At 57.7% G+C, this 25,915-nt stretch overlaps 2 protein-coding genes across 4 annotated transcripts; both read left to right on the top strand.

Moving 5' to 3' along the window:
• Positions 1-3,527: 3,527 nt before the first annotated feature.
• Positions 3,528-9,119, top strand: LOC142076627 (guanylate-binding protein 1-like). 3 transcript variants are annotated; one of them, XM_075138910.1, is made up of 10 exons: positions 3,528-3,641; positions 4,881-5,092; positions 5,175-5,302; positions 5,717-5,826; positions 6,141-6,343; positions 6,460-6,702; positions 7,002-7,282; positions 7,849-8,061; positions 8,186-8,276; positions 8,406-9,119. In XM_075138910.1, the coding sequence occupies exons 2-10, from the start codon at positions 4,900-4,902 to the stop codon at positions 8,534-8,536; spliced, it is 1,593 nt and encodes a 530-aa protein (XP_074995011.1). In that variant the 5' UTR covers positions 3,528-3,641; positions 4,881-4,899; the 3' UTR covers positions 8,537-9,119. The 3 variants fall into 3 exon arrangements, with proteins under 3 accessions (XP_074995011.1, XP_074995013.1, XP_074995012.1); XM_075138912.1 differs by having other exon boundaries at positions 8,142-8,276; positions 8,406-8,472; XM_075138911.1 differs by lacking the exon at positions 3,528-3,641 and adding an exon at positions 3,694-3,770.
• Positions 9,120-14,173: 5,054 nt separating this feature from the next.
• LOC142076614 (guanylate-binding protein 1-like) lies at positions 14,174-25,915 on the top strand. The gene is made up of 9 exons (XM_075138901.1): positions 14,174-14,304; positions 22,311-22,522; positions 22,605-22,732; positions 23,147-23,256; positions 23,571-23,773; positions 23,890-24,132; positions 24,432-24,712; positions 25,279-25,491; positions 25,616-25,915. The coding sequence occupies exons 2-9, from the start codon at positions 22,330-22,332 to the stop codon at positions 25,754-25,756; spliced, it is 1,512 nt and encodes a 503-aa protein (XP_074995002.1). The 5' UTR covers positions 14,174-14,304; positions 22,311-22,329; the 3' UTR covers positions 25,757-25,915.

Below are 25,915 nucleotides of genomic sequence, written 5' to 3'. Positions count from 1 at the left end.
CTTACTTTTGATAATAGGATTTGTTTAGGACATACAGTATCGCTACTAACTTTTCCTTTTGATAATAGAATTTATTTAGGACATACAGTATCACTACTAACTTTTACTTTTGATAATAAAAGTTGTTTAGGACATATGGCATTTGACCTGGTTTGTGTCTTCATCTCGCTCTTGGGATCACATCGAAACCTCCCCCGATATTGGATCAGGAATTTAAATTGACAGGATCCCTCGAGCCGAGAGTGCCGCACTGTTTTACGTGAGACCTCTCAGGAAAGGGAGGGGTGCGGGGCTGTGTTTGTAACTTAGGAGCTGCCTTCCTGAGACGACCGCTTCCCCGCTTCGTTCTGCAAATACGTGAAACCTTTCGGGAGGGTGAAGGGGGGCGGGTTGGTGTTCGAAACTTGTGCACTTCCTTCCTGAGACGACCGCTTCCCCGCTTGGTATAGAGATGAGTGATACTAAAACTGTCCCTTCGGGGAGAGAAGTTTTGTTTGAGTTTTTGGAGAGACATAATGCACGACCCTCTGTGCCCGGAATGGACTGGGCTCAGGGAAATTGATATAATTTGCAGAGTGTGGTTGATCGGACGAGTGCTTTGCAAAAGGATGCGAGAGTGAGATCTGGAAGAGGAAAAGCGATTGTTTGTGCTGTTCTTGGTGCCAGTTCAGCCGCTGCTGTGGAGGCGAGGGAACGTTGTCGCGTTGAGGAATCCCTAATTGTTGAATCCCTCCAAAACCTCGTTCGGTCCCTTCAGGGGCAAGTGGCGGAATTAAAGGAACAGCTTGAAGGAGAGAGAGACCAGGTGAAATATCTGCAGATTGCTCTTAAGGAGCAACTCCTTGCGGGCACTGCCCACGAGGAAATACCCCCAAGATCGGAAACTGGTTATCCTTTTAACGACTTGCAGGCAGCGAGAGAAAAAGTAGAGAAATTGGAACCGCTCTCGCTGCGACCCTTGGTTAAGACCGAGTATATTTATGATGATGATCAGGATCAGTTCCCCTAAGTTACAACCAAGGAGGTCCCCTCTACTGCCCCCGAGTTGGCAAAGTTAAAAAAGGATTTTGGCCGAACCCCTAGGGAGTCGGAGACGGAGTGGGTGTGGAGAGTATTGTTATCTGGGGGGATCAGATTTTGTTAAGTGAAAGGAGGCAGAGGGGTATTGGGGACCGGGAGTATTTTTAACTCCCGGGAATTACCGCGCCCCTTGGTCTTTAACCCAGCAGGCACCTATTGGGCGGGGGTGTAAACCCCTTGGAGAGGGGGGACCCCCTCGCAATCACGGTTGATCAGTTGGTGGAAAGTGTGCAGAAGGCAGCTTGCTTGCAGATGATGTATGATCGGAAGTTGGAGCCTAGGCAGGAGTCCCCGATGCTGATGCCTGTAGATCCTGAGCGAATGACTCCCCTTACGAGGGGACTCCCCGATTCCTTAAAGCCGATGGGTATACAGTTACAGGGGAAATACAGGCAGTGCCTCAGAGCGGAAGAGTTGCGGCTGCTTTAGAAGGACTGACACCCGATCGGCACCGCCGGTCCCCGGATAGGAAGATGTGGACTTGGGGGGAGGTCGCCCAAGAATTGATCAATGACGGGCGCAAGTATGGCCCTGTAAACCTTCCGGCCATTGAAACAGACTCTAGAGGCCTGAGGCGAGCTGAAGTGAAAATGGTTCCACGCCCTGAGGGCGATGGAAAAACACCCCTCGCTAAACCACCTGGAGGGAGGGACATCCCAAAGAAGCGCAGCAGTCTGTGGGCAAAGGGGTGGCAAAAGGGGATCCCGCGTGACTTAATGGATGGATTGCCGACTGACAAGTTAGAAAAACTGGTGTCTGAATGGCCCGATAAATCGGCAGATAAAGACACGGGCTCTAAAAATACCACCCCGAGTGCACCCTCTTTAATTGACTTATCAGAAACAAATGTCCCCCCATTTTCGGCGGAAAACTCGATCCTTCGCCCTCCAATGGTGAGCCGGGGGGCGAAGGTTGGTTATATATCAGATGGCTCACTGGAAATGGCCAGGGTGACTTACTAATTACAAGCTTTGTGGGGCCAAAACAAATCCCGGTCACAGTTTTAGTAGATACTGGGGCTCAAATTTCAGCTATCAAAACAAAGGATGCTCCTAACTGTGGGGTTAAATTTTCTAAACAGAGGCTGTTTGTAGCAGACGCATTTGGCAATGTTCAGCCACAGGCGTTAGCAACAGTCAACCTACGACTGCTGGGAGAAGGTATTGCCACCACGGTGGAAATGGTTGTGGGAGAATTCCCACTCAACCTCCTGGATGTTCTGATAGGGAGAACCTGGACTGATAATAAAGGCAGACAGTGGTCGTTTGGCTCTCCCACAATAGACATTCGGCTGCTACAAGCCGCGCCGCCACTTCCCCCTTCAAAGCTTACGAATGTTAAGCCTTACCCCATACCCTTGGGGGCCAGAGAGGGAAGAACGCCTGTGATAGAGGATTTAAAAGAACGGGGCATTGTGGTTCCGGCCCACTCCCCTTTTAAGTCCCCGGTGTGGCCAGTACAAAAACCCAATGGCAAGTGGAGGCTGACCGTAGATTATCGCAGACTTAATGCAAACACTGGTCCGTTGACAGCCGCGGTACCGACTATTGCTGAGCTTATAGCTACAATCCAGGAACGAGCCCACCCGATCATGGTGACAGTGGACGTTAAGGACATGTTTTTGATGGTCCACCCACAACCTGAGGACCAAGATCACTTTGCTTTTACTTGGGAAGGGCAGCAATTTACTTTCACCCGACTCCCGCAGGGATATAGGCACTCCCCCACGTTAGCCCCCCATGCGCTGGCACAGGAGCTGGGAAGAGTTCAGGTAGAGAAGGGGGTCAGTATTTACCAACCCATTGATGATATTCTTGTGGGAGGGGATGAGGTAGAAAGGGTTCAGACAACCCAAGATAATATAATTTCCCACCTGGAAAGTTTGGGACTGAAGATTCCGCCTGAGAAAACACAAACACCCTCGAGTGAAGTCAAGTGTTTGGGGATCTGGTGGAAGGGAGGAATGACATGTGTCCCACCTCGTTTGTGTCTTCATCTCGCTCTTGGGATCACATGGAAACCTCTCCCGATATTGGATCGGGACAAAAGCCAGCTCAGGTCGGGTGACTGCTGCGCTGGCACTGCTTCTTGTGAGGCTTCTCCTCCGGTGGTTCGGGTGGTTCCTGCTATAGCCATCCCCGTAACATGCAACTCAAACCCTGGCTTACAACAACTTAAGGGTATTTCCATTACAATCTCCACCCCTGGTCCCTTTGGACCAGACCATCGGGTTTAACATTGCAACGCACTCCCCCCCTTGCCCTGCTCCAGCCGGGACCTACCCCAGACTGCAGCCCCCTGGGGGGGTTCCTGCCCGGCCAGCGATGGGGTTTCCTGCTCCCTCCTAGCCCCACTTTCACTGACACACCCTCGTTTCCCGGAATAGGAGGAGAGCTCTCTGACACACCCTCGTTTCCCGGAATAGGAGGAGAGCTCTCTGACACAGCCTCGTTTCCCGGAATAGGAGGAGAGGGGCCGGCCAAGGGCACAGGATAAACGGCAGGGCAGGAACCCGGCTGCAGCAGAGCTGTTGCAGCCCAGGGCGGGTGACGAAGACGACGGTGAGTCCCTTCCCCTAATCCCCCCTGCGCACCCCACGCGAGCAGCCCGGGGCTTTGGGGCTGGGAATGACTCCTGACCCCAGGCAGCGACAGGGACCCCGCCGGGTGGGAGGAGGAAGAGGTCCAAAGGTCTGCTGGGGCTCTGGGATGGAGCAAGGGGAATGGGTGGCTGGAGCCTGCCTTCACCCCCGAGGCTCTGCGTGCAAGTTAGGACTCGCCTGAGCTTGCACCCTATGGCCTCACCATTCCTCTCCTGCCCACGGCGCTGGCAGCGCCGTGGCACGAGGGGCAGCCTCCTGTCCCCAGGGGCGACCCCTCGCTGTTCCTGGAAGCGGGCAGGGCTTGTGAGGTCCCGCCAGAGGGTTCCAAGCCCAGAAGCGGGCAGTGCCGTCAGAGCTCCTCGCTGCCGGAGCAAGTCCCCGGGTGTCTGGGAGGTTGCAGTGGGGCAGCTCCTGGGTGTGGGCACGGCAGGAGCCGTTGTGCTGCCTCCACGTCCGTGGGGTTTAGCGGACCCTGGCAGGGGCCGGGCGATGGCTGGGGCTGTGCAGGGGAAGGGTCCGGATTCGGTGAGAGCCCCCCTGCCGCTGGCAGTCTCCCCATCGGGGCAGAAGGCGAGGAGGGGCGGGCGCTGAGCACTGGAGTGTGGGGAGGGGGTCACCCACCACCGCACGGGAGGAGGCGAGGAGGGAGGGGAGCCTTGCGAGGGCAGCACAAGCGTGTCCCTGTGCGGGGCACAGGGGGGTGAGAGGGCGTTTGATGGCGTCGGGCAGAAGAAATTAATGAAGAAATTAATAAGAAGCTCCCGAAGCTTCGATTTCACCCCCCAACCTCTCTTTCCTTAGCGCTGCTGCGGCTCTCCGGTCATTCCTCTTGCCCCGCAGCCCTGCCGGAGGCCGTTGCCATGTCCCACACCCGTTCTTGCATGGTTCACCCCCAGCAAACTTCCAGCGGGTGTTGAGGACACACTGCAGAGGACTCCCACTTTCCCACTGGGCTGTCAGAATCTGAGCTGTTCCTGTTGCAAGGCCAAGGGGAAGGGGCTGTGCACCTCTTGGGAGCGTCACCGTTGTCTTCACAGCAGCGCTTGCGAGGGGCCAAAAGAGGAGGCGCGGTGGAAGGAGTTTGGTGCAAAGCGCGATTTGCTTGGAAAAAGGAAGCAGGATGCTAACGACTGTCCCTGCTGGGACTGGGGGGTGTCCCCACCTTGCTAACCAGCCCGTCTCTCCGTCTCCTTTGCAGGCTGCGTTTGCTGCCAGCCATGGCATCCGAAATCCACGTGCCGGCGCCTGTCTGCCTCATCGAGAACACGCGGACGAAGGGGCTGGTGGTGCGGCAGGAGGCCCTGCAGGTGCTCTCGGAGGTCACCCAGCCGGTGGTGGTGGTGGCCATCACGGGGCCGTACCGCACGGGCAAGTCCTACCTCATGAACAGGCTGGCTGGCCAGAGGAAAGGTGAGGGAGGTCCCGGCCCTGCATGGCCAAGGTACCCGGGTTTGCCCACTCTGCAGTTACCGCCCTTGCGTCCTCCCCACAGGTTTCTCCCTGGGCTCCAGCGTGCAGCCCCACACCAAAGGTATCTGGATGTGGTGTGTGCCTCACCCCTGCCAGCCTGGACGCACCCTGGTGCTGCTGGACACCGAAGGGCTGGGCGACGTGGAGAAGGTGTGGAGGAAGCAGAAGCTCCATTTGGGCGTTCCCAGCACTTTGTGGAAGCTCTTGAGGGCCCAGCCATGGTGACCAGAGTGCAGGTGTTCCCACCGCCTATGGTGGGAAGAGGCCATGGGGAAGGAGGTCGGGGTAGACAAGTTGCCAAATTCCTCCGCTTTTCTAGAAAAGAGCAGCAGAGCGGGAATGAGGAGCTGAGGGAGCACTTTGGTAGAGGTCTGTGGGACCCTGAGAGTTAGGAGCTGAGGATCAGCCCAGCTTCAGAAAGACGTGGTGATGGCATGGGGTGGGTCTCTCCAAAGCCTGATCTTGCCATGGCCCGTGGGTTGGGGGCATTCAGGGCCTGGGGATCTGGGGCTTTGCTCATGCTTAGGGAGTCTTGTTGATAAGCGCCAAGGGTCGTTGTTGCAGGGCGACACCGAGAACGACACATGGATCTTCGTGCTATCCGTCCTGCTCTCCAGCACCCTGATCTACAACAGCAAAGGCACCATTGACCAGCAAGCCATGGAGCAGCTGCAGTATCCTTGGTGGACCGAGGCCCCAGGGATGGCCTCCTCTCCCTGTGTGGGGGGCTAGGGGTTGACAAATCCCAGTTCCTCAAGCAGCTGCAGAACCTTCTGGTGGTGCCCGGTGACGTGCTCTGAGTCCTGAGGAGTGCCACGTCGTGGACCTCAGGGCTGAGGGTTTTTCTCCCTCCTCCTTCTGGTGGTTCCAGGCTGTTCCCTGTCCCCGCAGGGTCTCCTCTCTTCCCCATGAAGTGCTGAGCGGTTGCAGGATGGCGATGCCCCTGCGTTCAGAGCTGAGGTCCCTCTTTCCTTAGCCAGCTCCCTAGCTATGTGATGAAGCTGACTGAGCACGTCAGGTTGAAAGCAGCAGTCGAGAAGAGCGAAGATGAACTGGAGGATTCAGAAAAACTTGTCCGCTTCTTCCCGACGTTCGTCTGGGCTGTGCGGGATTTCACACTGCAGCTGGAGGTGGATGGGAAGGAAATCACTGAGGATGAATACCTGGAGAACGCCCTGGAGTTAAAGGCCGGTAAGGGAACGGTGCCGTGCTGCCAGAGACGTTCAGCCCCAGACACAGCAGCCTTCCGGTGTAATTCAACAACAGCCCGAGCCCGGTGGACTTGCTCCGTCTCCTCTTCCCCACAGGCAGCAGCCCGGAGGCCCGAGGCTACAACGAGCTCCGGGAATGCATCCGCCGGTTCTTTCCCGCTCGCAAGTGCTTTGTTTTTGACCAGCCGGCCGGCAGGAGGGACCTGGTCCGCTTGGAGGAGCTTCCGGACGATGGGATCAACCCCGAGTTCCAGCAGCAGGTGGAGAAACTCTGCAGCCACGTCTGGGAAACGTCTCCAGCCAAGGCCATCCCTGGCGGGCGCATCGTAACGGGGAGCCGTGAGTCCTGCTGTCGAGAGGGCTGGGTGGCCAGCAGCTGGTGGGGCTGTGCCTGGGGAAGGACCACGTGCAGAGCCGGAGGGGCAGGTGGGGAAAGGGAGAGCTTTTCTGCCGGCTGCCGTCCCTGCCTCTGGATTTGGGGCTCCCGCACGTTGCAGGCGGGGTGGGAAAGAGTCAGGAAAAGAAGTTCCGGAAGAGTCCGGCAGGGAGGCAGCAGGGATACGGCAGGACCCAGGGCCGAAGGGGAGCCTGCGTTTGGCTCAGGCTGCAGCTCTCTCATGCCTGGTCCTCCTTGGCAGTGCTGGGGAAGCTGGCAGCGACCTACGTGGAGGCCATCCGGAGCGGGGCAGTGCCGTGTCTGCAGAGTGCGGCGCTGGCCCTGGCAGAGGCTGAGAACGCAGCGGCAGTGAAAGCGGCTGTGGCGTTGTACCGGGATCTGATGGAGCAGCGGGCGCAGCTGCCGACGGAGACCCTTCAGGAGCTACTGGGGCTGCACGCCCAGTGCGCGCAGGAGGCGCTGGAGCTGTTCGTGGCACGGGCATTTGAAGATGGCATCCGCTCTTTCCGGGCAGAGCTCCAAGTAGGTGGTCCCCAGCCCAGCTGGGGTTCCCCAGGGACACCACCACCCCCTCAGCTTTGGGGAAAGAGCACGGTCCTGGGGGGCAGGGGTCTCCCTGCCCCCTGCCAGAGGACGCTGCCGAGCCCTCTCCAGAGGGGCCTCGGTGCCCACGCCTGCTCTCACGCGCTGCAGACTGGCAGTTGTCCCCGAACCTGCCGCGGTTCCGAAGCTGTGCTGCAATGGGGACGGAGCTCAGCCCTGCCCCCTCTCCTGCTGCAGCCCAGACGCGTCTCTGCCCCGGCTGGAAGCCTGGAGCCTTCCACGCTTCCCCTGTCCTGCTGAGTGGTTCTTGCCCCTGTGTTTTGGGAAGCCCGTGGGCCCTCTCACGCTCTCTGCTCCCGTGCCCCTTGGCCCAGAGACGTCCGTGGGCACAGAACGCCCTCCCCATCGGTCACCTCCCGGCTGATTACCCCACAGACCGGAGAACCCAACCTCCATGTCGGCCTGGCTTGGTTTGTGCCCGGCATGAGAGCGGTGGATGCAGCTCCGCCTGGGCTGATGCCTTCCCCCCGCATCTTTCCGGACAGCGCCAGGTACAGGCACTCAAGGTGAAGTTCTGCAGGGACAACGAGCAGGCGTCCCGTGACAAGTGCGAGGCTGCTCTCAGGGACCTCTGCCAAGACATGGAGAGACGAATCGCTGATGGGGTCTATAGCGTGTCAGGGAGTTACCAGCTCTTCCAAGGAGACCAGCAGGCACTGGTGGAGAAATACTGGGAACTGCCTGGCAAGGGGGTGAAGGTAGGACCAAGAGCAGCTCCCCTTCAAGGGGAGAGGCTCCATGTCCCATCCCCTTCCCCCAAGAAACCATTTCCCCCCAGCTGCCGTTTCTCCTCTTGACTCCTCTTCTACCTGTGGTCCTCAGGCTGCTGCTGTCCTGCAGGAGTTCCTCCAAAGCAGAGAAACCCTGGCCAAGTTCATCCGCCAGATAGACCTCTCCCTGACAGAGCTGCAAAGTAACTTCTGGGCTGGAGAAATGCCACTGCCTGTAGAGGGCCAAGCTTGAGGGAGGGGGACAAGAGCACTCTTGGGGGCTTGTGCGCTCAGCTCCTGCCCTTGCAACACCTCTGTTTCTCTGTCGCCAGGTAAGCAAGAACAGTACGAGAGAGCTGAGCAGGAGAGGGCAGCCCGGGGGACGATGGAGACCACAGCATTGATACTGGGTGGCTTGGTAATCAGATTTGCTACTCGGAGACTACCAAGATTTCCTTTATAACCCCTGTCGTGGTTTAACGCCAGCCAGCAACTAAACACCACACAGCCGCTCGCTCACTCCCCCCTCCTCCACTTAGCCATCCTCTGCGGAGTAGCTATTCCCACCCTGGACCTTAGCAAGGCTCTCCTCACTTTGAACCTGTGAGGAAGTTCTCCCCCCAGGGCTGTTGTGCTCTCTGCTCGCGCACGCCCTCTCAGTGCTGCTCCCTCTTTCCTTTCTTCAGACCAAAAGATCCCCAAGTGCCCCTTCCTGACCCGTCTCTGGAGGAGGAGGTGGCTGTAGGGGGTTCACGGGAGGTGTGTGTCCCATCGTACTGGTTTTGGCTGGGAGAGGGTCAATGTTCTTCCTAGCAGCCGGTGGGGTTCTGTGTTTTGGATTGGTGACCGAACCAGTGCTGCTGACACCCCCCTGTTTGAGCTGTGGCTGAACAGCGCCTGCACAGCATCAAGACCTTTTCTGTTTCTCATCCACCAGCGAGTGGGCGGGGGGTGGGCAAGAAGTTGGGAGGGGACCCAGCCGGGACAGCTGACCCCCGCTGACCAAAGCGATATCCCAGACCCTAGGACACTGAGCTCAAGCAATAAAAACTGGGGGATAGAAGGAGGCAGGAGGATGTTTGGAGTTAGGGTGTTTGTCTTCCCAAGCCACCGTTACGTGTGATGGAGCCCTGCTTTCCTGGAGGGGGCTGAGCATCTGTCTGCCGATGGGCAGTAGGGAATGAATTCCTTATTTCGCTTTGGTTGCGCACGCAGCTTTCGTTTTACCTATTAAACTCTCTTGGTCTCGACCCACCAGTTGTCTCATTTTCACCCTTCCCGTTCCCTCCCCCATTCCCCAAGCTGTGTGGGGCTCAGCTGCCCACCGGGGTCAACCCACCACGCTCATGGACAAAGGGGTTTCCCTCCTCCCTACAGGGAGCTCAATCCTCAGCTGCTCCACGAGAAGAAGCAGGGACACTAAGCGTTCTAGTAACGAGAAGGTGTAGAGGTTTCTCAGTTCTTTACATACAGAGGGGCGGTCCAAGGCCGTCATCCCGGTGGCACTGGCCCCTGAAACGCCTTTCCTGCAGTGTGGGCACTCCATCCCTGCGGGAGAGGTCTGCTTGTGCCAGAGCGGGGTCTGCAGAGCACAGCCCCTGCTCACCCAGCGAGGGCCTGGGGAACCTGCTGAGGACAAAGCCCAGGCTCTTTCCTCCCCATGCTGCTGTGCCGGTGCTCTTTTCCCTCCCGAGCCCCCACACTGCGAGAGCCTGCGTCCCTCCACTGCAAGACCCCAGCCTCGGGAGCCATCCCACCACGTCTCCGTGACCCCAACAAGACCGTAGCCCTGCAACTGCACGCAGACCTCTAACTCCTCCTGTTTATTCCCCATACCCCGGCATTAATGTGCAGACACTTCAGAGAGGCCCCCCAGCCTGTTGAGTGCCTGGAGAGGGTTTGGGGGTTTTCCCATCGTGGTGCCCTGTTGGCGCTTCCTTGCTTACACACAAGTGCTGCAGGTGACCTGCTTAGGGTCTGTTTTGTTGGCTTTGTGACCCCTTCCCGTCACATCACCCCAGACCCTTTGCTCACCGACCCTGTCTGTCGCTCCCTCACTGGGCTGCTGGATGCTCTCTCCCTCTCCTCCTTAGTTTAAAGCCCCCTTACAAGGTCAACCAGCCTACGGACAAAGATTCCTTTGCCCCTCTGGTGAGGTGGATCCCGTCTCTCCCAGGCAGACCCTGAGCTGCATACAGGGTCCCGTGGTTGTAGAGCCCAAACCCCTCTTGCCAGCACCAGTTCCTCAGCCAACTGTTGACCTGCATCGGCACTGCTCTCCTCCTCGCACGCTTGCCCCTGGGGCTCGCAGGCGTTCCCTCCAAGCCGTGGAGACCTGGTACGTGGTGTGAGTTGAGTTGTCTTCAGGCTTTGCTTCTGAAATGAGAGGGCACCCAAATATAAGGTGAGCTGATCTACCGATATGCCCCCCATCACTCCGAACGTCCCCTTTTCCTCCTTCTTCCCCCAGCTTTACATGCTGAGCACGATGTCTCATGGTCTGGAACGTCCCCTTGGTCAGCTGGGGTCAGCTGTCCCGGCCGTGTCCCCTCCCAGCTCCTTGTGCAGCCCCAGCCTCCTCGCTGGTGGGGTGGGGTGAGGAGCAGAAGAGGTCTTGACCGTCTGTAAGCCCTGCTCAGCAGGAACGAAAACAGCCCTGTGTGACCAACGCTGTTTCCAGCACAAATCCAAGCCCTCGCCCCGTAGCAGCTTCTCTGGAGAAAATGACCTCTGTCCCTGCCAGACGCAGCACAACACATCACAGAGGCCTGGGAGACCTTGCTGCTGAAGGCACCGAGCAGCGTAGGGACACGCGGAGATGTTTGTTCTTTGAATGACCCGGCTAAGGGCCTCGCACGAGTTGGGAGAAGGAAAGGGAGGAACACGAACAAAAGCAGTGACACGAAACAACCCGCCCCAGCCTCGTTAACTGACAAGCAATTACAGGTGCCACTCGCAGGAAGACCAGCTTGGACTTTGCAACTGGTGGGGTCGTAAGTCAGGAGGGAGATCCTGAACACTGCTGGAAAGGGTGCCTGCTACTGGGGCTAATGGGGATCCCAGTGCCAGCTACTGGGGTGAATGGCGATCCAGTGCCAGCTAGTGGAGCTAATGGGGACCCCAGTACCAGCTACTGGGGCTAATGGGGATCCCAGTGCCAGCTACTGGGGTGAATGGGGATCCAGTGCCAGCTACTGGGGTGAATGGGGATCTAGTGCCACCTAGTAGAGCTAATGGGGACCCCAGTACCAGCTACTGGGGCTAATGGGGATCCCAGTGCCAGCTACTGGGGTGAATGGGGATCTAGTGCCAGCTAGTGGAGCAAATGGGGATGCCAGTACCAGCTACTGGGGCTAATGGGGATCCCAGTGCCAGCTACTGGAGCGAATGGGGATCCCAGTACCAGCTACTGGAGCGAATGGGGATCCCAGTACCAGCCACTGGGGTGAATGGGGATCCCAGTGCCAGCTACTGGGATGAATGGGGTTCCCAGTGCCAGCTAGTGGAGCTAATGGGGATCCCAGTGCCAGCTATTGGGGCTAATGGGGATCCCAGTGCCAGCTACTGGAGCGAATGGGGATCCCAGTACCAGCCACTGGGGTGAATGGGGATCCAGTGCCAGCTATTGGGGCTAATGGGGATCCCAGTGTCAGCTACTGGGGTGAATGGGGATCCAAGTGCCAGCTACTGGGGTGAATGGGGATCCCAGTGCCAGCTACTGGAGCCAGTGGAGTCCCAGTGCCAGCTACTGGGGTGAATGGGGATCCCAGTGCCAGCTACTGGGGCTAATGGGGATCCCAGTACCAGCCACTGGGGTGAATGGGGATCCAGTGCCAGCTACTGGGGCTAATGGGGATCCCAGTACCAGCCACTGGGGTGAATGGGGATCCAGTGCCAGCTACTGGGGTAAATGGGGATCCCAGTGCCAGCTACTGGGGCTAATGCGGATCCCAGTACCAGCTACTGGAGCCAGTGGAGTCCCAGTGCCAGCTACTGGGGCTAATGCGAATCCCAGTGCCAGCTACTGGGCTGAATGGGGATCCAGTGCCAGCTAGTGGAGCAAATGGGGATCCCAGTACCAGCTACTGGGGCTAATGGGGATCCCAGTGCCAGCTATTGGGGCTAATGGGGATCCCAGTACCAGCCACTGGGGTGAACGGGGATCCCAGTGACAGCTACTGGAGCCAGTGGAGTCCCAGTGCCAGCTACTGGAGCGAATGGGGATCCCAGTACCAGCTACTGGAGCGAATGGGGATCCCAGTAGCAGCTACTGCAGCCAGTGGAGTCTCAGTGCCCGCTACTGGGGTGAATGGAGATCCCGGTACCAGCTACTGTTGCAAATTGGGGTCCAGTGCCAGCTACTGGGGTGAGTGGGGACCCAGTGCCAGCTACTGGGGCAAGTGGGGTCCCAGTACCAGCCACTGGCGTGAGCGGGGGGTTCTCAGTGCAGCTACCGGGGCAGGTGGGGGTCTCGGCCCCCAGCCGTTGGGGTGGGCATGGTGCGTGACCCAAAAACCAGCTGCTGGGAGGGACTGGTGCGAGCGAGGGGCTCAGCGCCCGTGTCTGGAGCGGGACCACCAGCCCACGTCCCGGTGCTGGCGTGCGGGGGCAAACGTCCGTGCCCGCCCCAATCCCGGTGTGCGCTGACCAGCAAACGCCGAGCTGGACCGGCCGGCCAGGAGGGCTCCTTGGGCGCGGGCTGGGCTACCCGGGGTGACAGGGCCACCCGAGGGGACCCGGGCGCGGGGGTGCCTGTGGGATGAGCGTGTCGGTGCTGGGTGCTGGCAGCGAGCCTGGAGATGGCGCAGGGGAGCCGTGGGGTGGGTCAGAGGGCTGGGGTCTGGGCGCGGGAGGGCACCCTTGTGTGGGGGCACTGGGGAGCGGGCACCTCGATGGGAGAGCGGGGGGAAACGGGGACGGGGTGCCCGTGCGTCGGGGGGTGGTTCCTGCCCCTGGGTGCGAGAAAGGGGCACGGGGACCTGCGGAGGAGGGGGAGGGGAGGGGAAGGGGGACGTGGTGTTTCTGCAAGGGGAGGGTGGGCGCACCATGGGGGAGGGGATGTCTTTTCAAGGGGGCCGCGGCACCCCTTTGAGAGGGGAAGAGGGATGGGGTAGGGCTCCGTGAGGGAAATGGGGTGCAGGGCACGTCCGTGGGGGGATGCTGGGGCAGCGCGGTGCCCGTGGGAGATGGGGGCTGGGCGTGCGTGGGGGGAGGCTGAGGAGCATGCCCGCGTGTCAGTGGTGCGCGTCCTCGGGAGGGGGCGGCACGAGGGCCGTGGGTGCGAGGGGACCACGGCGCGTGTCCGCAGGAGGGGTCTCGGGGAGGGGGTATGCGTGCTGGGGCACCGGGGCTTCGGGGCGAGCAGGGCAATTCTTGGCAGGCCCTCAGGGGAGAGGCTCGTGGGGGTGGTGGCACGTCCACGAGGGGCATTTTGGGGGGACACACATGTGGGAGAGCAGCAGGGGCCCCGGCAGGGCTGCCGGGGTGTCGGGGACGTGTCCGTGGGTGGAGGAGAAGAGGAAGCACGTGAGTGGGTGCTCCAAGGGGGGCAGGGCGACGTGGGGGTCATGTTGGGGGGGTGGGGGGGGAGGTGAGGGACCCACCTGGTGGATACGAGAGGGAAGGGGGAACCGCAGCACAGCACCCGTGGCTGGGACAGAGTTAACCGTCTTCATCCAGCCCGTGGTGCTGGAAAGGTGTTGGTAACACACAAATGCTTTGGCTGCTGCTGAGCGGTGCGTGCACAAGGTCGGGGCCTTCTTTCCCCCTCTGCCCCCCGCAGCGAGCAGGCGGGGGGTGGGCAAACGGCCAGGACCCTCAGAGATCATCGAGGCCACCCCCCGTGTGGCGAGCAGGGACGTGCTGCACCAGGCCAGGCTGCTAAAGACCCTCCGAGCTGACCCAAAGCGCTTCCAGCAAGGGGCCACCCGCAGCTCCTCGGGGCGCCTGGTCCCCGTGTCCCACCGCCCCTTCTTGTTCCTCCACTGGTTAAACCGTCCTTATGTCAGCTGCCCCCAGTCTCCGTGCTCAGCTGCGGGCCAGGGCCAGACCCCCGGCCAGCGATGGGGTTTCCTGCTCCCTCCTAGCCCCACTTTCACTTTCGCTCTCTGACACACCCTCGTTTCCCGGAATAGGAGGAGAGGGGCCGGCCAAGGGCACGGGATAAACGGCAGGGCAGGACCCCGGCTGCAGCAGAGCTGTTGCAGCCCAGGGCGGGTGACGAAGACGACGGTGAGTCCCTTCCCCTAATCCCCCCTGCGCACCCCACGCGAGCAGCCCGGGGCTTTGGGGCTGGGAATGACTCCTGACCCCAGGCAGCGACAGGGACCCCGCCGGGTGGGAGGAGGAAGAGGTCCAAAGGTCTGCTGGGGCTCTGGGATGGAGCAAGGGGAATGGGTGGCTGGAGCCTGCCTTCACCCCCGAGGCTCTGCGTGCAAGTTAGGACTCGCCTGAGCTTGCACCCTATGGCCTCACCATTCCTCTCCTGCCCACGGCGCTGGCAGCGCCGTGGCACGAGGGGCAGCCTCCTGTCCCCAGGGGCGACCCCTCGCTGTTCCTGGAAGCGGGCAGGGCTTGTGAGGTCCCGCCAGAGGGTTCCAAGCCCAGAAGCGGGCAGTGCCGTCAGAGCTCCTCGCTGCCGGAGCAAGTCCCCGGGTGTCTGGGAGGTTGCAGTGGGGCAGCTCCTGGGTGTGGGCACGGCAGGAGCCGTTGTGCTGCCTCCACGTCCGTGGGGTTTAGCGGACCCTGGCAGGGGCCGGGCGATGGCTGGGGCTGTGCAGGGGAAGGGTCCGGATTCGGTGAGAGCCCCCCTGCCGCTGGCAGTCTCCCCATCGGGGCAGAAGGCGAGGAGGGGCGGGCGCTGAGCACTGGAGTGTGGGGAGGGGGTCACCCACCACCGCACGGGAGGAGGCGAGGAGGGAGGGGAGCCTTGCGAGGGCAGCACAAGCGTGTCCCTGTGCGGGGCACAGGGGGGTGAGAGGGCGTTTGATGGCGTCGGGCAGAAGAAATTAATGAAGAAATTAATAAGAAGCTCCCGAAGCTTCGATTTCACCCCCCAACCTCTCTTTCCTTAGCGCTGCTGCGGCTCTCCGGTCATTCCTCTTGCCCCGCAGCCCTGCCGGAGGCCGTTGCCATGTCCCACACCCGTTCTTGCATGGTTCACCCCCAGCAAACTTCCAGCGGGTGTTGAGGACACACTGCAGAGGACTCCCACTTTCCCACTGGGCTGTCAGAATCTGAGCTGTTCCTGTTGCAAGGCCAAGGGGAAGGGGCTGTGCACCTCTTGGGAGCGTCACCGTTGTCTTCACAGCAGCGCTTGCGAGGGGCCAAAAGAGGAGGCGCGGTGGAAGGAGTTTGGTGCTGTCGTGGTTTAACCTGGCAGGCAGCCAAATACCACGCAGCCGCTCACTCACTCCCCCCGCCCCCCAATGGGACGGGGAGAGAATCGGAAGGGTAAGAGTGAGAAAAACTCGTGGGTTGAGATAAAGACAGTTTAATAGAACAGAAAAGGGAGAATAATGATAATAAATAATGATAGAATATACAAAATGAGTGATGCACAATGCAATTGCTCACCACCCGCGCTGACCGATAACCAAGTAGCGATCGGTACTTCCTGGATCACGCCTACCATTCATATACTGAGCATGACGTCACATGGTATGGAATACTCCATTGGCCAGCTGGGCTGGCCGTCCTGATTATGTTCCCTCCCATCTTGTGTACCTAGCTCAGTCAGTAGGCACGGGAGCTGTCCTTGGACTAGGAGGGCACTTAGCAACAACTGAAAACATCAGTGTGTTATCAACATTCTCCTCATACTAAATCCAAAACACAGCACTAGGAAGAAATTTAACCCTATCCCAGCCGAAACCAGGACAGTATCCACCCCTTATTCCATACCATTTACGTTATGCTTAGGTCTCACATTTTTCGATACCTTTCAATTAATCACCACTATCTTTATATATATATACATATATAATACATATACATACATATATACATATAATACATATACATACATATATACACATAAATATATATAAATGTCCATTGAGTTCTTTTAGTCCACAACTTTGAGCTCCATCTGTCATAACAGTCTTTCAGGGCCAGAAGGATGGTGTGTGGTGTTGGGCTGTTGCATCCCGAAGCCAGTTCTCGTTTCGGTACTGCTGCACTCGTTCAGTTCTATCATCGTTGCACTTTGCTCGGTTTCATCGGAGTTAGTTCATTCTTCATTAATCTGGGTGACTTTCACTGCTACACCATTGATAGCAACCATAGAAATAATTATATACAATATCATATAACAATTGACATCATAAAATTCAGTTCATTGGCTATTTTCACCCAAAATCAAATCCCCTTGAGGTACACACCGGACTTGCCCATCCTTTCGCATCACCCACCAAGTGCACCCAGGTCCTTGAGCAAAAGCAATCCCATGGATGGGTTTTCCCTTGCCAGAGGCAGGAGTAACCCAGACTGTCTTCCCCAGGATATTTCTCATATGCACGACAGGGACTTTATCTCCATCTACAGTACGTAAAAGTCTTGACTGGGCAGGGCCAGCTCGATTAACAGACCCCCTAGTGTTGACTAACCAGGTGGCTTTTGCTAAATGTGTGTCCCAATGCTTGAATGTCCCACCGCCCATTGCCCTCAGTGTTGTCTTTAGCAGCCCGTTGTATCGTTCGATTTTCCCGGAGGCTGGTGCATGGTAGGGGATGTGATAGACCCACTCAATGCCGTGCTCTTTGGCCCAGGTGTCTATGAGGGTGTTTCGGAAATGAGTCCCGTTGTCTGACTCAATTCTTTCTGGGGTGCCATGTTGCCATAGGACTTGCTTTTCAAGGCCCAGGATGGTGTTCCGGGCAGTGGCATGAGGCACAGGGTATGTTTCTAGCCAGCCGGTGGTTGCTTCCACCATGGTGAGCACATAGCGTTTGCCATGCCGGGTTTGTGGGAGTGTGATATAATCAATCTGCCAGGCCTCCCCATATTTGTATTTCAACCATCGTCCCCCATACCAAAGAGGCTTTACTCGCTTGGCTTGTTTGATTGCAGCGCACGTTTCACATTCATGGATAACCTGTGCAATAGCGTCCATGGTTAAGTCCACCCCTCGATCACGAGCCCATCTATATGTTGCATCTCTTCCTTGATGGCCTGAGGCGTCATGGGCCCACCGAGCTATAAATAATTCACCCTTATGTTGCCAGTCCAGATCCACCTGAGCCACTTCAATCTTAGCAGCCTGGTCCACCTGCTGGTTGTTTTGATGTTCTTCAGTGGCTCGACTCTTGGGTACGTGAGCATCTACGTGACGTACTTTTACAACCAGGTTCTCTACCCGGGCAGCAATATCTTGCCACAATGCGGCAGCCCAGATGGGTTTACCTCTGCGCTGCCAGTTGTTCTGCTTCCACTGCTGCAACCACCCCCACAGGGCATTTGCCACCATCCATGAGTCAGTATAGAGATAAAGTACTGGCCATTTTTCTCGTTCAGCAATGTCCAAGGCCAGCTGGATGGCTTTTACCTCTGCAAACTGGCTCGATTCACCTTCTCCTTCAGCAGTTTCTGCAACTTGGCGTATAGGACTCCATACAGCAGCTTTCCATCTCCGATGTTTTCCCACAAGGCGACAGGACCCATCCGTGAACAGGGCATATTGCTTCTCGTTTTCTGGTAGTTTATTATACAGTGGGGCTTCTTCAGCACGTATCACCTCCTCCTCTGTGGATATGCCAATATCTTTGCCTTCTGGCCAGTTCGTGATCACCTCCAAGATTCCTGGGCGACTGGGGTTTCCTATTCGGGCCCGTTGTGTGATCAGTGCGACCCACTTACTCCACGTAGCATCGGTTGCATGATGTGTGGAGGGGACCCTCCCTTTGAACATCCAGCCCAGCACCGGCAGTCGGGGTGCCAGGAGGAGCTGTGCTTCAGTGCCAACCACTTCCGAAGCAGCTCGAACCCCTTCATATGCTGCCAATATCTCCTTCTCAGTTGGAGTGTAGCGGGCCTCGGATCCTCTGTATCCCCGACTCCAGAACCCTAAGGGTCGACCTCGAGTCTCCCCTGGTGCTTTCTGCCAGAGGCTCCAGGTAGGACCATTCTCCCCGGCTGCGGTGTAGAGCACATTCTTTACATCTTGTCCTGCCCGGACTGGCCCAAGGGCTACTGCATGAACTATCTCCTGGTTAATTTGTTCAAAGGCTTGTCGTTGCTCAGGGCCCCATCTGAAGTCGTTCTTCTTCCTGGTCACTTGATAGAGGGGGCTTACGATCTGACTGTAATTTGGAATATGCATTCTCCAAAAACCCACAACGCCTAAGAAAGCTTGTGTTTCCCTTTTGCTAGTTGGTGGGGACATGGCTGTTATTTTGTTGATCACATCCATTGGGATCTGACGACGTCCATCTTGCCATTTTATTCCTAAAAACTGGATCTCCTGTGCAGGTCCCTTGACCTTACTTTGTTTTATGGCAAAACCGGCTTTCAGAAGGATTTGAATTATTCTCTCCCCTTTCTCAAAAACTTCTTCTGCTGTGTTGCCCCACACGATGATGTCATCAATGTATTGCAGGTGTTCCGGAGCCTCACCCTGTTCCAGTGCGGTGTGGATCAGTCCATGGCAAATGGTAGGGCTGTGTTTCCACCCCTGGGGCAGTCGGTTCCAGGTGTACTGGACGCCCCTCCAAGTGAAAGCAAACTGTGGCCTGCACTCTGCCGCCAAAGGGATGGAGAAGAAGGCATTAGCAATGTCAATTGTGGCGTACCACTTGGCTGCCTTCGACTCCAGTTCGTATTGAAGTTCTAGCATGTCCGGCACGGCAGCACTCAGTGGCGGTGTGACTTCGTTCAGGCCACGGTAGTCTACTGTTAGTCTCCACTCTCCATTAGACTTTCGCACTGGCCATATGGGACTGTTGAAGGGTGAGCGAGTCTTGCTGATCACTCCTTGGCTCTCCAGTCGATGAATCAGCTCATGGATGGGGATCAGGGAGTCTCGGTTGGTGCGGTATTGCCGCCGGTGCACTGTTGTGGTAGCGATTGGTACCTGTTGTTCTTCAACCCTCAACAACCCCACAACAGAAGGGTCCTCTGAGAGACCTGGCAAGGTGGACAGCTGTTTAATTTCCTCTGTCTCCAGGGCAGCTATACCAAAAGCCCACCGATACCCTTTTGGGTCCTTAAAATACCCTCTCCTGAGGTAGTCTATGCCAAGGATGCACGGAGCCTCTGGGCCAGTCACAATGGGGTGCTTCTGCCACTCGTTCCCGGTTAGGCTCACTTCAGCCTCCAACACAGTTAACTCTTGGGATCCCCCTGTCACTCCAGAAATACAGATGGGTTCTGCCCCTTTATAGCTTGATGGCATTAGGGTGCACTGTGCACCAGTGTCTACGAGAGCCTTATACTCCTGTGGCTCTGATGTGCCAGGCCATCGAATCCACACAGTCCAGTAAACCCGGTTGTCCCTTTCCTCCACCTGGCCGGAGGCAGGGCCCCTCTAGTTCTGGTCATAGTATCCGCTTCTCACTTCTTGCAAACGTGAGTCAAGAATTCCTTCATTACAGTCCAAAGTAAGATCAGCCCTTCTACTCTGTCTGGGGAACTGTTCACTGGAAACTGGACCGTCATGAGACAGGGTTTTCCTGAAAACTGGAGCAGCATTTTTCCTGGGAGAACCCCCTTGTGTGATTGTTTTTCCTTGCAACTCACGTACACGTGCCTCTAGGATGAAGGTAGGTTTTCCATCCCACTGCCTCATGTCCTCTCCGTGGTCACGCAGGTAAAACCACAGGGTGCCCCGTGGTGTGTACTTTCGATATCCTCTCTCTTGAGGAGAAAAACGCTGACTCCTAATGGCTGAGATACTGGTCCGTACAGGTGGAGAATAGGACCTATTGTCTTTGAGTTGCTGGACCTCTCGGGACAGTTTCTCTACAGCCGAGACAAGGGAGGAGGAGATAGTTTCTTCAAAATCCCGAAGTCTGCTAACCACCTCATCCACCGTTGGTGCTTCTTCCTCTTTCCAGCACAGTACTGCCAACGAACTGGCGTACGATGCTGGTGCGCTCCGTACCAACTTCCGCCACATGGGTCGCGTGCACTGGACGTCATCTGGATCTTTGGGTGTTCGGACATCGTCCAGGTCACTATAAACCACCTCCAGCACGCCTAGTTCTCTCAGGTACTGGATACCTCTCTCCATAGTGGTCCATTTGCCTAGGCGATATATAACATCTTCCTTGAAGGGATACCTTTCCTTCACGCCTGACAGCAGTCGCCTCCAGAGGCTGAGGACCTGTGTCCCTTTTCCAATTGCTTTGTCAATGCCTCCTTCCCTAGCAAGGGATCCCAGCTGTTTGGCTTCCTTTCCCTCCAATTCCAGGCTACTGGCCCCATTATCCCAGCATCGGAGCAGCCAGGTAACAATATGCTCGCCTGGACGACGGCTAAAATCTTTCCGCATATCTCGCAGCTCACTCAGGGATAGGGATCGGGTGGTTTCCGTCTCGTTTATGAGTTCTTCCTCTTCCTCCTCCCCTCCTTGTGATGGCCCTGCTCTTTCATCATCTCTTTCTAAACGACCTGATCTCCGCTTCCAAGATTTCCTCTTCTGTACAGGGGCAACGGATACCAGCAAGGGTTGGTCCTCTGGTTCAGCTGGAGTGCCTGTTGCTGGGGTTTGGGTAGCTGCAGTGCTTGTCATGGGGGTTGGAGTAATTGTAGTGCCTGTTGCCGGAGCTTGAGTGGCTGCAGTGCCTGTCGCAGGGGTTGGAGAAGCTACGGTGACTGTTGCCGGGGTTTGAGTAGCCACAGGGGTTGTCATGGGGGTTGGAGTAGCCGCAGTGCCTGTCGTGGGGTTTTGAGTAGCCACCGTGTCTGTTGCCGCCCCCGAGACTCGCCGCTCCGCCCGCCCCGATGAGGCACCGCTGCTTGCCCTCCCTCTTTTCTTGTTCCTGAGGGTTGATCTCTGGACAGTATTCCTGAGTAGTTGTTTAACCCTAAACAAGGCCTGAACCACATTCAGGAGACATAGCAATATGAACATGCTTGTTTGAGCATCCCAAGGATATTCAAAATTCTCAGGGAATATTGTGGACATCTTTGTGAAGAGGATAGAAGAAAAAGGAGTTTCTGACGATATGGAAGGGAAGATGAACAAGTGGGAGAGAGTGTCCCATCCCGTCTCCCCCTTAAATTCATTCTCCGAGGAGAAACAAGTGCAATTACCAATAATGTCTAAGAGGTGGTTCCCGAGGTACAGAAATGACGGCAGTGCCGAGTACAGATACCAGATTAGACTTACGACCAATGATTTTATCACCTCATAAAACAGCAACAAAATGATAATCTTGGCCCAGTTCCGAATAATGATAAACAGCACAAAAGGGAACATATACTGCAAGCAAGGTATTACATGACCCAACATTGAGAGCCAGCCCCACAACTTTGACAGCCAATACATCAACATTGTGACCAATCAATATAATGGATGCTTATAACAATTTTGCCTTAACACACTTTGGTCAGATCTATCGTTATCTCAACCCTTCGTGCCCCACGTTGGGCGCCAAAAAGGACTGTCGTGGTTTAACCTGGCAGGCAGCCAAATACCACGCAGCCGCTCACTCACTCCCCCCGCCCCCCAATGGGACGGGGAGAGAATCGGAAGGGTAAGAGTGAGAAAAACTCATGGGTTGAGATAAAGACAGTTTAATAGAACAGAAAAGGGAGAATAATGATAATAAATAATGATAGAATATACAAAATGAGTGATGCACAATGCAATTGCTCACCACCCGCGCTGACCGATAACCAAGTAGCGATCGGTACTTCCTGGATCACGCCTACCATTCATATACTGAGCATGACGTCACATGGTATGGAATACTCCATTGGCCAGCTGGGCTGGCCGTCCTGATTATGTTCCCTCCCATCTTGTGTACCTAGCTCAGTCAGTAGGCACGGGAGCTGTCCTTGGACTAGGAGGGCACTTAGCAACAACTGAAAACATCAGTGTGTTATCAACATTCTCCTCATACTAAATCCAAAACACAGCACTAGGAAGAAATTTAACCCTATCCCAGCCGAAACCAGGACAGGTGCAAAGCGTGATTTGCTTGGAAAAAGGAAGCAGGATGCTAACGACTGTCCCTGCTGGGACTGGGGGGTGTCCCCACCTTGCTAACCAGCCCGTCTCTCCGTCTCCTTTGCAGGCTGCGTTTGCTGCCAGCCATGGCGTCCGAAATCCACGTGCCGGCGCCTGTCTGCCTCATCGAGAACACGCGGACGAAGGGGCTGGTGGTGCGGCAGGAGGCCCTGCAGGTGCTCTCGGAGGTCACCCAGCCGGTGGTGGTGGTGGCCATCACGGGGCCGTACCGCACGGGCAAGTCCTACCTCATGAACAGGCTGGCTGGCCAGAGGAAAGGTGAGGGAGGTCCCGGCCCTGCATGGCCAAGGTACCCGGGTTTGCCCACTCTGCAGTTACCGCCCTTGCGTCCTCCCCACAGGTTTCTCCCTGGGCTCCAGCGTGCAGCCCCACACCAAAGGTATCTGGATGTGGTGTGTGCCTCACCCCTGCCAGCCTGGACGCACCCTGGTGCTGCTGGACACCGAAGGGCTGGGCGACGTGGAGAAGGTGTGGAGGAAGCAGAAGCTCCATTTGGGCGTTCCCAGCACTTTGTGGAAGCTCTTGAGGGCCCAGCCATGGTGACCAGAGTGCAGGTGTTCCCACCGCCTATGGTGGGAAGAGGCCATGGGGAAGGAGGTCGGGGTAGACAAGTTGCCAAATTCCTCCGCTTTTCTAGAAAAGAGCAGCAGAGCGGGAATGAGGAGCTGAGAGAGCACTTTGGTAGAGGTCTGTGGGACCCTGAGAGTTAGGAGCTGAGGATCAGCCCAGCTTCAGAAAGACGTGGTGATGGCATGGGGCGGGTCTCTCCAAAGCCTGATCTTGCCATGGCCCGTGGGTTGGGGGCATTCAGGGCCTGGGGATCTGGGGCTTTGCTCATGCTTAGAGAGTCTTGTTGATCAGCGCCAAGGGTCGTTGTTGCAGGGCGACACCGAGAACGACACATGGATCTTCGTGCTATCCGTCCTGCTCTCCAGCACCCTGATCTACAACAGCAAAGGCACCATTGACCAGCAAGCCATGGAGCAGCTGCAGTATCCTTGGTGGACCGAGGCCCCAGGGATGGCCTCCTCTCCCTGTGTGGGGGGCTAGGGGTTGACAAATCCCAGTTCCTCAAGCAGCTGCAGAACCTTCTGGTGGTGCCCGGTGACGTGCTCTGAGTCCTGAGGAGTGCCACGTCGTGGACCTCAGGGCTGAGGGTTTTTCTCCCTCCTCCTTCTGGTGGTTCCAGGCTGTTCCCTGTCCCCGCAGGGTCTCCTCTCTTCCCCATGAAGTGCTGAGCGGTTGCAGGATGGCGATGCCCCTGCGTTCAGAGCTGAGGTCCCTCTTTCCTTAGCCAGCTCCCTAGCTATGTGATGAAGCTGACTGAGCACGTCAGGTTGAACGCAACAGCCGAGAAGAGCGAAGATGAACTGGAGGATTCAGAAAAACTTGTCCGCTTCTTCCCGACGTTCGTCTGGGCTGTGCGGGATTTCACACTGCAGCTGGAGGTGGATGGGAAGGAAATCACTGAAGATGAATACCTGGAGAACGCCCTGGAGTTAAAGGCCGGTAAGGGAACGGTGCCGTGCTGCCGGAGACGTTCAGCCCCAGACACAGCAGCCTTCCGGTGTAATTCAACAACAGCCCGAGCCCGGTGGACTTGCTCCGTCTCCTCTTCCCCACAGGCAGCAGCCCGGAGGCCCGAGGCTACAACGAGCTCCGGGAATGCATCCGCCGGTTCTTTCCCGCTCGCAAGTGCTTTGTTTTTGACCAGCCGGCCGGCAGGAGGGACCTGGTCCGCTTGGAGGAGCTTCCGGACGATGGGATCAACCCCGAGTTCCAGCAGCAGGTGGAGAAACTCTGCAGCCACGTCTGGGAAACGTCTCCAGCCAAGGCCATCCCTGGCGGGCGCATCGTAACGGGGAGCCGTGAGTCCTGCTGTCGAGAGGGCTGGGTGGCCAGCAGCTGGTGGGGCTGTGCCTGGGGAAGGACCACGTGCAGAGCCGGAGGGGCAGGTGGGGAAAGGGAGAGCTTTTCTGCCGGCTGCCGTCCCTGCCTCTGGATTTGGGGCTCCCGCACGTTGCAGGCGGGGTGGGAAAGAGTCAGGAAAAGAAGTTCCGGAAGAGTCCGGCAGGGAGGCAGCAGGGATACGGCAGGACCCAGGGCCGAAGGGGAGCCTGCGTTTGGCTCAGGCTGCAGCTCTCTCATGCCTGGTCCTCCTTGGCAGTGCTGGGGAAGCTGGCAGCGACCTACGTGGAGGCCATCCGGAGCGGGGCAGTGCCGTGTCTGCAGAGTGCGGCGCTGGCCCTGGCAGAGGCTGAGAACGCAGCGGCAGTGAAAGCGGCTGTGGCGTTGTACCGGGATATGATGGAGCAGTGGGCGCAGCTGCCGACGGAGACCGTTCAGGAGCTACTGGGGCTGCACGCCCAGTGCGCGCAGGAGGCGCTGGAGCTGTTCGTGGCACGGGCATTTGAAGATGGCATCCGCCCTTTCCGGGCAGAGCTCCAAGTAGGTGGTCCCCAGCCCAGCCGGGGCTCCCCAGGGACACCACCACCCCCTCAGCTTTGGGGAAAGAGCACGGTCCTGGGGGGCAGGGGTCTCCCTGCCCCCTGCCAGAGGACGCTGCCGAGCCCTCTCCAGAGGGGCCTCGGTGCCCACGCCTGCTCTCACGCGCTGCAGACTGGCAGTTGTCCCCGAACCTGCCGCGGTTCCGAAGCTGTGCTGCAATGGGGACGGAGCTCAGCCCTGCCCCCTCTCCTGCTGCAGCCCAGACGCGTCTCTGCCCCGGCTGGAAGCCTGGAGCCTTCCACGCTTCCCCTGTCCTGCTGAGTGGTTCTTGCCCCTGTGTTTTGGGAAGCCCGTGGGCCCTCTCACGCTCTCTGCTCCCGTGCCCCTTGGCCCAGAGACGTCCGTGGGCACAGAACGCCCTCCCCATCGGTCACCTCCCGGCTGATTACCCCACAGACCGGAGAACCCAACCTCCATGTCGGCCTGGCTTGGTTTGTGCCTGGCATGAGAGCGGTGGATGCAGCTCCGCCTGGGCTGATGCCTTCCCCCCGCATCTTTCCGGACAGCGCCAGGTACAGGCACTCAAGGTGAAGTTCTGCAGGGACAACGAGCAGGCGTCCCATGACAAGTGCGAGGCTGCTCTCAGGGACCTCTGCCAAGACATGGAGAGACGAATCGCTGATGGGGTCTACAGCGTGCCAGGGGGTTACCAGCTCTTCCAAGGAGACCAACAGACACTGGTGGAGAAATACTGGGGACTGCCTGGCAAGGGGGTGAAGGTAGGACCAAGAGCAGCTCCCCTTCAAGGGGAGAGGCTCCATGTCCCATCCCCTTCCCCCAAGAAACCATTTCCCCCCAGCTGCCGTTTCTCCTCTTGACTCCTCTTCTACCGGTGGTCCTCAGGCTGCTGCTGTCCTGCAGGAGTTCCTCCAAAGCAGAGAAACCCTGGCCAAGAGCATCCGCCAGATAGACCTCTACCTGACAGAGCTGCAAAGTAACTTCTGGGCTGGAGAAATGCCACTGCCTGTAGAGGGCCAAGCTTGAGGGAGGGGGACAAGAGCACTCTTGGGGGCTTGTGCGCTCAGCTCCTGCCCTTGCAACACCTCTGTTTCTCTGTCGCCAGGTAAGCAAGACCAGTACAAGAGAGCTGAGCGGGTGAGGGCGGCCCGGAGGATGATGGAGACCGCAGCATCGATACTGATT

Source organism: Calonectris borealis, unplaced genomic scaffold (genome assembly GCF_964195595.1).
Source record: "Calonectris borealis unplaced genomic scaffold, bCalBor7.hap1.2 HAP1_SCAFFOLD_74, whole genome shotgun sequence".
Lineage (NCBI taxonomy): Eukaryota > Metazoa > Chordata > Aves > Procellariiformes > Procellariidae > Calonectris > Calonectris borealis.
Note: the sequence above shows the minus strand (reverse complement) of the source record. Positions and strands in the feature narration are given on the sequence as shown.

What these genes read in the sequence shown, in the direction of transcription:
- LOC142076614 (XM_075138901.1), top strand. Translation starts at nt 22,330, where the DNA reads ATGGCGTCCGAAATCCACGTGCCGGCGCCTGTCTGCCTCATCGAGAAC. An exon ending in CAAGCCATGGAGCAGCTGCA is followed by an intron (nt 23,257 to 23,570) that starts GTATCCTTGGTG and finishes CCAGCTCCCTAG; the next exon opens with CTATGTGATGAAGCTGACTG. An exon ending in CGCCCTGGAGTTAAAGGCCG is followed by an intron (nt 23,774 to 23,889) that starts GTAAGGGAACGG and finishes TCTTCCCCACAG; the next exon opens with GCAGCAGCCCGGAGGCCCGA.
- LOC142076627 (XM_075138910.1), top strand. Translation starts at nt 4,900, where the DNA reads ATGGCATCCGAAATCCACGTGCCGGCGCCTGTCTGCCTCATCGAGAAC. An exon ending in CAAGCCATGGAGCAGCTGCA is followed by an intron (nt 5,827 to 6,140) that starts GTATCCTTGGTG and finishes CCAGCTCCCTAG; the next exon opens with CTATGTGATGAAGCTGACTG. An exon ending in TGCCTGGCAAGGGGGTGAAG is followed by an intron (nt 8,062 to 8,185) that starts GTAGGACCAAGA and finishes TGTGGTCCTCAG; the next exon opens with GCTGCTGCTGTCCTGCAGGA.